The 11,412-nt window shown below is 43.3% G+C and overlaps 1 protein-coding gene across 1 annotated transcript; it reads left to right on the forward strand.

The window, feature by feature from the left end:
- Positions 1-205: 205 nt before the first annotated feature.
- Positions 206-8,803, forward strand: LOC123445010 (vacuolar protein sorting-associated protein 53 A). The gene is made up of 24 exons (XM_045121924.1): positions 206-548; positions 724-818; positions 1,062-1,118; positions 1,330-1,480; positions 1,598-1,668; positions 1,829-1,953; positions 2,408-2,568; positions 2,672-2,813; positions 3,034-3,097; positions 3,465-3,653; positions 3,743-3,784; positions 3,894-3,998; positions 4,087-4,146; positions 4,372-4,449; positions 5,108-5,215; positions 5,307-5,372; positions 6,185-6,262; positions 6,356-6,489; positions 7,096-7,189; positions 7,295-7,372; positions 7,447-7,509; positions 7,860-7,928; positions 8,037-8,132; positions 8,242-8,803. The coding sequence occupies exons 1-24, from the start codon at positions 500-502 to the stop codon at positions 8,581-8,583; spliced, it is 2,517 nt and encodes an 838-aa protein (XP_044977859.1). The 5' UTR covers positions 206-499; the 3' UTR covers positions 8,584-8,803.
- Positions 8,804-11,412: the final 2,609 nt, after the last annotated feature.

Raw genomic sequence — 11,412 nt, forward strand, 5'->3', positions numbered from 1 at the left:
ATGTATTTTAGTTGTAGGTACATCCATTTTTATCAATTTGTGCGAAGAATAATTTCGAACGGAGGAAGTATTAATTCACAATTCCTACCTTGATGCCCCCCTCACTAGCAAGAGGTCACTATGTGCAAGTGCATTTCATCTCACTCGAGACTCGACTCGACCAACAAGTTTGAAAACCAAACCATAGCTTAACTACCCAAGTGAAGTTCGGGCTCACAGCTGGAAAAGCGGGTAAACTGGGGCTCCACCTGCCAGCAACCGACTCGGCGCCCACCACCGCCGAGCACAAATCGGCCGAGCAGACGACGCCGACGACCCCGCCGACGAGTCCGCGCCTTCCATTCCCTCCCCCGCTCGCCCGCCCTCTGCTCCGGCCCCGCCCCTCTCCCCGACCGCCCGGTCCCCGCCGGATCGTCCCCCCCTTCTTCCAGATCCTTCTGGAGGGCCTCGCCAGATCCTCGAGGAGCGGGCGCTCGGGGCAGCGAGATCTCTGCCCGGCATGGACAAGTCCAGCGCCCTCGAGTACATCAACCAGATGTTCCCCACCGGTACGCGCGCCGCTCGAGTTCGATTCCCGTTCCTCGGCCAGGCCGCTCGCTCGCGATGCTGCCGCGGCGGCAATGCGCTCGCTTCCAGCTTCGCTGGCCCGGGATTTAACATTGGGTGCTCGAGGAATATAGCGTTTATAACAGCTTGCGTTTGTTTTTTCCTGCGGCTTGGCAGAGGCGTCGCTGTCGGGGGTCGAGCCGCTGATGCAGAAGATACAGAGCGAGATTCGCCGTGTGGACGCCAGCATCCTCGCCGCCGTGCGGCAGCAGGTTCGGACTCGTGATCTCGTGCTCCACTTGTAGCAGTGTTGTGGTTTGCAATATCTACGCTCTTTGCATTTAGAACTGATGTGTTATGTAGTTCTTTGGTACGAGGAAGTGGTGTGGTATTATGATGATGCAATTGCAGTGAATTTACTTTGAATATGCTCCGGAATTGTTTGGTATTTGCTTATTATTGCTTATGGCTATACTATATATATCTGATAACGGGAAGATGTTGCTACTCCACAGAGTAACTCGGGAACCAAGGCCAAAGAAGAACTTGCTGCTGCCACAAATGCTGTTCAGGTCATACTTCCCCCTTTCTGTATGATTTGCATTTTACCCACAATGAACTTACTCGATGATCGATTGAGTGGCAAGCCTTACTAAGCTGTAGTTGGATTAGCTCTGCAAAGGGTAGGATGTCTATTTAGGGGAAAAGGGTAGGATGTTAATCAGGTACTGGAGTGAATACTTTATGGAATGATTGGAGTTTAACTTTGCTCTATACTAACAGGAACTAATGTATAAGATACGTGAAATAAAAACGAAGGCTGAGCAAAGTGAAACAATGGTTCAAGAAATCTGCCGGGACATTAAAAAGTTGGATTGCGCCAAGAGGCATATAACAACTACAATAACGGCTCTTCACCGCCTTACTATGCTTGGTTAGTTTCTTTACTTCACTTTATTTGGGGTATGTGCTATTGTGCTTAAAAATAAATGTTCAGTAGCAAGACTGCATCCACCTAAGCTAACTCATAATGTGCATACGTCATGTCCAGTTTCTGCTGTCGAGCAACTTCAGGTCATGGCCTCAAAGCGTCAGTACAAAGAAGCAGCTGCACAACTCGAGGTAAGCGTGTAAGACACATTAATCCACGACACACCTGCAAACTTTCTAGTGTTTATATCCATGCTACCGCTTGCTGTAACCATTTTGAATTGGCATGCTGGTGCTTTTATTTGTGTGCATAAGTTATCCAGGAAAGTTCCTTATCCTTTTTTACATTCAGGCAGTAAACCAGCTGTGCAGTCATTTTGAAGCCTATCGGGATGTGCCAAAAATATCAGAGCTCAGAGAGAAACTCAAGAACATCAAGAAAATCCTTAAATCTCATGTATATTCAGACTTTACAAGGTACACAACAAATGAACTGTATTTTGTCCTTGGTAGCAGCACTTTATCTGGAGTAGTAAACCAGTCAGGTACTGCAAGTAAGTTCAATGCAAATGACAATTAATCCCTGAGTTAGCCAGAAACAGGTGGCCAAACTTGGGAAGTAGCACCTTTTCATTTCCTCGTCATTTTCAGTATTATCACTCAATAAGTGAGGTTTTATCAGCGGGTATAGTTTGAATCCAGTGAGTAGCAGGTAAGTTGATTGAAAAAGCCATAGAAATTATATTCCCTAAATAGGCTACTTTATCAAATACTTCCCCTGCTGGACCGACAGTTTGGGATCCTGACTATTTCATGCCTGAGAAATGGGAACACATCGTAGCACTGCAAAGTTGTATTTATTAACCAACTGTTTTGTTTGCTATATATTTCAAACTATGAAACAGATCCACAAATTAGTATAACTTTGCAGCTTAGGGACTGGGAAGGAAACAGAAGATGAGAATTTATTGCAGCAGCTATCTGATGCTTGTTTGGTGGTTGATGCTCTGGAACCGTCCGTGAGGGAAGAACTAGTAAAGAATTTTTGCAGCAAGGAACTTATCTCGTATAAGCAGATCTTTGACGGAGCAGGTCAAAACCTTGTATATGTTACGTACATCAGTTGTCTATTTCACTTTATTACAAATGGGTGTACATTTTGCTTATTTTTCTGATACTTCTTTGGGGGAGACAGAACTGGCCAAGTTAGACAAGACTGAAAGGAGATATGCATGGATTAAGCGTCGATTACGGTCAAATGAAGATACCTGGAAAATATTTCCACCTTCTTGGCATGTTGATTATCTGTTGTGTATCCAGTTCTGTAAGATTACAAGGTTTGATGTTGCTTCTCCACTTTTGCATTTTATGAACTTACTTCTTTTCTTCGCCAAGCACGGAGTTTCACATAATACTAAAGCAACCATCACTTAACTTAGTTTACATCCTCTTTTATGCATTATGTCGCTAATAATATTTGACCACTCAGATGTCAGATCAATTATTATCTTCTGCTGGACAAATTAATTTACTGGTGACAAATTACTTCTTTTCCAGGACCCAGCTTGTCGATATCCTGAATAATCTCAAAGAAAAGCCAGATGTTGCAACTTTGTTATTGGTAAGTTGCTTGTTATTTCTTTGAAGTATGGATGACAGATGGGAATTACTATGTCCCCTTTGTCTTACCATTTTGTGCAGACGACTATACCTATATCATATCAAATCATTTTATCTTTTAGATAATTTTTCTATTGGTTTCATCTTGCTTCTGGTATACTGTTAGATTTCTGTTGGTTTTAATGCGACAAAATATCAATGAAGTAACACAATTATGTACATCATAATGCATTAATGTCGTAGCAGCTTATATCTGGGATTATGAGCTGTGTCATACTACATATGTCTAATGTTTTGACTGAGTGTGCAATTGCTCATTTACGTTATAGAACTTCTGCGCCAAACACTCTGACATTCTTGCAATGCAGGCGTTACAAAGAACCCTTGAATTTGAGGAAGAACTGGCTGAGAAATTCAGTGGAGGAACCACGACTGCTCGGAATAAAGAGCTGGAAAGTGATGATGAAAATGAGGGTACGGAACACAACAAAATTGTTTCAGATATACGGAAGAAATACGAGAAGAAACTGGGAGTGCCCAATGATGAAGCTGAACAAGTATTTGCTGCTTACTTGCTTAATCTCTCAACCTTTTCTTCCTCTGTTGATATTTTCTTTCCAACTCTTCTGCAATTCTTTACTGGCAGGACAAAGAGAAGCAGAAAGATTTGTCAGTTCCTGGTGCTGGGGTTAGTAGTCTATATCAACTATGGGCCAGTGCATGTTTATTATTCTTTTGAATAATACGAGCTGTGTGTCATATACTCATGTATCATATTTTGCTCTTTACTCTGGCAGTTCAACTTTCATGGGATCATATCATCTTGTTTTGAACCATACATGGCTGTGTACACAGAACTAGAGGAGAAATCTTTGGTCGAACAATTAGATAAACTTATCCAGGTATGCTAGACAAGTATAGACATACTTGAAGTTTGAACCCTTGGTGTTTGAGCCTGCTTAGCTTGATTTCGCCCTTCTATGCTGGCAGGAAGAAAAATGGGAAACCGAGGAAGGGAGTCAAACAAACATTCTATCAAGCAGCATGCAGGTATGAGAAATAATTCTTGCTAGTTCGAAATCTTGTTTCTGGCAAATTTGCTTTATGTGGCCGATAGCAAATAGCAATTCAGGTTTGGTCAAAACTTTGCCAGTATACTATAACTAGGCTAGGTTTCCCTAAGCCGCTAGCAGATCTCATGTGCAAATCTGCATTTGATAATCCACAACATGTCAAAATATTATGTTAATCTGCTTTGCAATTTCCCTTGTGCAGGTGTTCTTGGTAATTAGAAGAAGCTTAAAGAGATGCAGTGCATTGACAAAGAACCAAACATTATTCAACTTGTTTCAGGTATACACTGTTTCCAGATTTTGTTACTCCCTCTGATCCATATTACTTGTCGCTCAAACGGATGTATCTAACACTGAAATACGTCTAGACACATCCGTTTTTTTTTTATCTATCAGATGCATCCGTTTAAGCGACAACTAATATGGATTGGAGGGAGTAGCAGTTTTCCTTTGTATGGATAATTCTATGTTTTTTCCCAATGGTACACTTTCATGCATACTGTTTGTGCACCTCTCAGATTTTCTTTGTTTTCCAATTTCATCTACTTTCTCCATTTGTGATTATTGAGCAGTTTGTTTTGCTATGTATAATGATGCTTGATCCAGGTGTGGTAAAATTAATATGGACTTGACATTAGGTGATTTGGCATCTCCATCACCGAAAATAGCTGCATGGAATGGAGAACCATATATGTTTGCTTGCAGTGTCTAATATTGATTCTTGTGCATCGTTCAATTGTTGAAAAGAGTATAGGACAGGTATCATACCTACAGAACAAGAATGCGCCATGAAATAACCTTGAATAATCAACCATATGGTTCAACTGAATACATGTTTATTAGTTCAGCGACTATGGTTCTCTCTGCCAATTTTATGAGTTATCACATCTGATAAATTTAAACAGATTTCATTGCTGATGAAATACATTTGTTTTTAGGTATTTCAAAGAATACTTAAGGCCTATGCAGCAAAATTATATGCCAGGTTGCCAAAAGGTGGTACCGGCATTGTTGCAGCTGCTACTGGTACCGACGGGCAGATCAGGGTATGACAATCATCATTGCACTGGTTGCTTTTCGATCACTTGTTTTTCTCATCTGGTAACAGCATTTTATTTTCTGTGGGCACTACTGCAGACCTCTGACAGGGACGAGAAAATGATATGTTACATTGTTAATACCGCAGAATATTGTCACCAAACGGTAAGTTTTAATTCTTAAGCTGTATCTGGTAGGTGTAGAAGAAAACAGAAAGAAGTTACTGTCCATGACAAGAATTATGGAACGGAGGGAGTATTTTTCTATCGATATATTGTCCTCTGACAGAAACAACATGTTCGGACTAAATAAATTCTAGGTTCATGCATTCAAGTAGCGTTCTATTCTCAAGTAAATGTTTACAGGTCTGCTGTAATCCAAAATGTTTCTTCCCCTTCCGGGGAAAGTTAGCTATGTGTCATAAATTATTACCGCACTTCAAAAATAAAAATGCCATCACAAACAAGCGTGTAACACATGCTGCCAACGTTGGTTATTTTTGGAAAACTCCATATTGGCTTTAAAACAATAACAGGAATTCAGAAACACAAATCGGACCCCTGCATATTTTCAGCCACCTAGCCCTTCTCCACGGTTCTCCAAGCGTACCATGTTGTGATGCACATAGCATAACAACCTGGCATTTCACATCGGAAAGCTGGCATTGGAAGTGGGTGGCACCAGAGATGGGCCACACAGTGCTTCCTGGGTGAAAGTCCCTTGAATAGCTTATGTTTCTTGATTAAAAAGAGATGGTATACTATTATGATTGCAATTGAGCAAAAAACGGCATCGTATATGCTGGTTTGTCAGCATTGGTGGCCTGTTGTCAGTCTCAGTGCAAAGTTGGTGGGAGGAGAGGGGAGCCTAGTACGGAGCAGCATGTACCTAAGCTTTCCTTATGTGTGCGCTTGCATGTGTGTGATGCCTCTGTATGCTCCTTTTATGTGACTTAACTTTCTCTGTAAATTTGGCAGTCTGGTGAGCTAGCTGAGAGTGTTGCTAAGATGATTAGTTCTCAGTTTTCTGACAAGGTGGACATGTCTGACGTTCAGGTGACTGATCTTTATGTTTTATTCTTTTTTCAACCTGATTCTAATATCACTATTAGATTTCTAGGAAATACCTTAATACTTCAATGCTTGCAGGATGAATTCTCAGCTGTGATCACAAAAGCATTGATGACACTTGTGCATGGCGTAGAAACCAAATTTGACGCTGAAATGGTTGCAATGACTCGCGTTCCATGGTCGACTCTTGAAAGTGTCGGCGATCAATCCGAGTAGGATTTTGCCAAATCCCCTTTATAGTACACACCCCACTAATATTTGAAAGTAGTATGAAGTTATGCCAAGCCACTCTCCTGTCCCATGGCCTATAGTTCATGGGCTGTGAAAAATGTATCTGTTCCATAAAATTGCAATGATTTCACATATCTCATAGCTGATGTAGTTAGTTTTATCTGACTGAAGAGAAGAGGATATTTGATAACTTATGAACTGCCAATTAGGGTCTGCATTATCAGAAGTGGCATCCCGTTACCTGTAAAGAGATGCATATACACCAACTCCCATGGCAGAAGCATGGATGCAGAATTTGCATGCAATCCCCTAAAAAATGAAGTTATCGCCCCATCGGGTTTTTCTAAATATTCCGACCAATGGCTCATGCAAAAACTAGCACTTTGAGCACAAATATGTTTGCAGTACATATTTGTAGTCATAAAAATCAGATCATTGAATGTTTGGAACACTGTATTCTTCAGTTTATTCAACTTCATAAATACTCCCTCCGTCCCTAATTCGGACGGAGGGAGTAACTGCTAAGTGGTTTCACCGAGTTTTCCCCTACTCTATTTGAAGCTAAGTTTTACATTGTTCCATTCCAGGTATGTGAATGGTATCAGCTCTATTTTGTCCAGCACTGTTCCTGCGCTAGGTAGCCTGCTTTCACCTACTTACTTCCAGTATTTCCTCGACAAAGTAAGTTCAGCAATTTTCTTTATTATAGATAAATCCTTGTAGGTCCTTATCACTTGTTTTTCTATCAGCGCGGTTTATTATACTTTGTATATTGGTGTGCTGCAGCTGGCTGCCTCGCTTGGTCCTCGGTTTTATCTCAATATATACAAGTGCAAGCACATATCGGAAACTGGTGCACAGCAGGTGCATATGAATTTAACAAAGCTATTTTGTGCTATTTTTAGCAGAGACTTCATCACTTTGCATTGTTTCTTCAGATGCTTTTGGACACTCAAGCGGTTAAGACTATTCTATTGGACATCCCAGCTCTTGGGAAACAGGTAACCTTGTCTTGTCAGAACAAAATCATCACGCCATGCTGCATAGCCTACGTGTTTTCAGTTAACAGTGACTGGTTTAGGGAACCAGCCAGGTGGAGAAGTAATTATTTTGCACCAAGTCTTCATTGAATATTTGAAAGAAATTTGGCCCTGCAAATGGTTAAATATGTTTAGGATAGTTCAAATTCAAATGTTACTCAAAGAAGGTTGGCAGCCAATGAATGCAATAAATTTGCTTTGTTGGCTTCACAAGGCAGCATAGTTGCACTTTATACTTGGTTGCAGAAAGACATTCTTTTTGCGTTATTTTTCATGCTTTACCTTTGGTTTCTTTGTATTGCATAAAACAGACTACAGTTGCGGCTAGCTACTCAAAGTTTGTAACCCGGGAAATGAGCAAAGCTGAAGCACTCCTCAAGGTAAATTGGGAAAATGAATCTAGGTTTCGATGGTCTACATGAGTACTGTGGAAAGGCACTTTGCATTACATCCAGATTGGATCAAGTTAATAACATTGTTCGATGCAGGTTATTTTGTCACCAGTTGATTCTGTTGCTAGTACCTACCGTGCCCTCCTTCCGGAAGGGACGCCTCTTGAGTTTCAGCGGATACTTGAGCTCAAGGTTTATGCTTAAAAATCTGCACTCCTTTTATACGCCAGGTGCAGCTTTCCATCAGTATGGTTGCCTAACACAACTTCATTATTTCTGTTGCTCTTTGCCGTCGCCACAGGGCTTGAAGAAAGCAGACCAGCAAGCTATACTGGAAGACTTTAACAAGCACAGCCCCAGCATCAAACACCCTACCATTACCCCCACAGTCGCGCCACCAGTTGCCACAGCCACGGCATCAGTCCCGATGGCAGCAGTCCCGCTCCCAACCCAAGCCGTCGCAACGACCCCAAGCATGTCCACCGCCTTGACGGGCGCCCTGGCCAACCGGGAGGACGTGCTCGCCCGCGCGGCAGCGCTTGGACGCGGCGCGGCCACGACAGGGTTCAAGAGGTTCCTAGCATTGACAGAGGCGGCCAAAGATCGGAAGGATGGACCGTTCCGTAAGCTTTTCAACGCGTAGAGTTCTTGTCCCCGCTTGTCCATAGTTTGTTTACGCTGCTCTTTGCAGTGCACATAGCTATAGAAAATTCTTCCCACACCGGTGTGTTCGTGTACCCTGACCTTCAGTGTATAATGGTTAGATGTTTTTTGACGCTCCCCAGTTTGCGGAGAAAAAAAATGGTAGCTCAGCTGTATTGAGGACTTTTTTGTCAGAGGAATAAGATTCCGTTGTATGTGAAGGCTCGAGATCGCCCATTATTTGAAGTCGAGTGCATAGGATTTGTCCTGAGAATAGCTCGGGCTTGCATGCTTACATTTGGACTCATCACCAGCTACTCCCTCCGTTCATAAATATTTGTCTTTTTAAAGATTCAATTACGGATTATGTAGGGAGCAAAATGAGTGAACTTACATTCTAAATCGTGTCTATATACATCCGTATGTAGTTCGTAGTGAAATCTCTAAAATGATAAATATTTATAAAATGGAAGGTTTGAGTGCTTGACAGTGACTATATGATGCAGCCCTTGAAATTTCGGTAAGCAAAAGTTAGGAAGCGAAGTCCTTTTTTTTTAAGATCCACTTGGTAGTTTAACTGAACACTTGACAGTGAAGAACGAACTTGATCCTTGCACAAAATTCACGGGTTAGACGCATCGGGCCTTTTTAGTCTGTTGGGCTTGAACGCAGGCTCTTGTCTGAAGTCTGATGCTTTGTGTGACAAGCCGTCAAGCAGCCACTAGTCAGGTCCTCCCAAAAAAGAAAAGAAAAACTGCTAGCGAGGTACAGCAGAACAAATAATCAAGGTGCCTTGGAACAAGTACGAACAGGGCGCCAAACAACCACTAGTGTAGTACAAATAATAGTACTATACTATACTATATACTCTGGTGCTGTCATTGGTTGACCCCCGGTTTGGAGATCGCGCAGGAACAAGGAACAACTAGGAACAGGGTGCCAAACGAGTGAACAACACAGAGAGACGAAGTGTTCAAGAAAAGAAAAAAGAGAAAAAAAAAACAGGCGCACCGATCGGCCGGGCCGTCCCGCTCCAGGCGCGAGGATCAGGATATGCTGCTGCTCCCGTTAGCCGTTACCCGTACTACGTACCATCTGCGCCCTGCCAAGCCAAGCGGATATTCTGGTGCCATATTCCCCTCCTCGCAATCATCGAGACCGCCATCTCCCGCTCCCCGTCCACTGACCCGGCGCATCGCCACGACTCACGACGCCAAGCGAGGCCGGCTGCCTGCGTGCAATCAAGCGGAGACACGGCGTTTTCTTCTCTGAACGAGCACTAGGAGTACTCCCTCCGTCTCGGTGCATTAGCCATTTTAGGAGGTGCACTGCAACCTAGACACATATAGATTGGATAGGAGAAGAAAATTAAATTGTAGAGGAAGCCAATCACATCATTCCTTTCTCAATTGAAAACGTGCTATTAATTAGAAGACCTCTTGAAATTCAAAAAGTGTGCCGCATAAATTGCATGCATTGATCCTTCAATTAATAGATGTGATCTAATTAATATGCATGTAAGTAGTACTACTCTAATGTGTCTTAGTGTTTTGGGATTATTTGATTTTCGTAAGATGTCTAATGCACCGAGCACTAACACCGCCGTCCGCAGCCGTTTCAGACTTGACCAGCCGCCCAGTAAACATGCACCGGTCGCACTTGCACGTCACGGCGCAGATCCGCAGGCCAAAATTTCCAGTTCTTTTCCTTGCCATGCCCATCAGTGCGGCGTGACGTGTCGACTCGCCCGGACTCGTGTGGTGTGTTTTTCATGCGCCCGGGTCTCCCGTTTCTCGAGCTCGCGTGGGTCTCCAACACCGCTCGTGTGGTCAATGTTGCGAAGCTGTCAGAGAGGACGAAGAGATAAAGGCCAAGTCCAACGGACGATTCGTTTTGGTAGAATTTCAAAGAAGCAAAGAGGCATCCGGCTCTTTCTATGTTTGTGTTGGTCGTGCCTTCAATGGACAGACGCATTTCGTTTGATCGTCTGATATTTTTTGCAAAGAGATAGAAAAATAAAATTTTGGTACCGCTGTTGTAGTTCATGTCAGTGGCCTCATATCGGTGAGAGCGCCACCCCTAAACTCGTGTATTGAGTTGATGTCACGGATGCTCGCAAATTTGTAGGATGAAAATTTCCTCTGTTTATAAAAGGTTGTATGGACTCTCGTTCAAAAAAGACTTTTTTTCCACCTCTGACAAATCAATATGTCCTTTTTTCGATGTACGATCCGTACAACTAACTGCTTTGCTTCCTCCTTTGTGCATTGGCTCTTTGGATGAACTCATCAATAAACAATGGCTCCTCCTCAATGTCGACACCCTCTTCTTCATCTTCGCAATAGATGTCTTCATGTCATGAGTCGCCATGGCCGTCAGCCTCTTCTTCGTCGTGGCCACCAAAGTGGTCGGCATCATCATGGTGGCCGTCGTCTTGGCTTTGGGTCTCGTCGAGATCGAAGGCTTGGCCTTGGCCCTCGGGGTGGAAGGCTTCGCCACGGCCCTAGTAGATGACGTGAAGTCAGGGTCGTTTTCCCGTGCCGCTGGGTTCGGTATTTCATCAAACATGTTGCAGTTGTTCGGAAGTTTGGCCGTAGGAATCAATCGCGGATGCTTCCTTTGCATCCCAGCGGGTGAATGGCTGACGCCACATGACTCATGCGTGACTTTGAGGTTGATGATGGCCGGGATGGGGGTGGCCGACGTGATCACGTTGTTGTCTGGAGACATGAAGTACCGGGTCGGAGCATGCTACTGCGTCGGATGAACATCCTCCATATGTGGTGTTGTAGACTAGCTCGGCAACTGGCCCTACGAAGGGCGACTGGCC

The sequence above is a fragment of the Hordeum vulgare genome, chromosome 3H, assembly GCF_904849725.1.
Source record: "Hordeum vulgare subsp. vulgare chromosome 3H, MorexV3_pseudomolecules_assembly, whole genome shotgun sequence".
In the NCBI taxonomy this organism is placed as follows: domain Eukaryota; kingdom Viridiplantae; phylum Streptophyta; class Magnoliopsida; order Poales; family Poaceae; genus Hordeum; species Hordeum vulgare.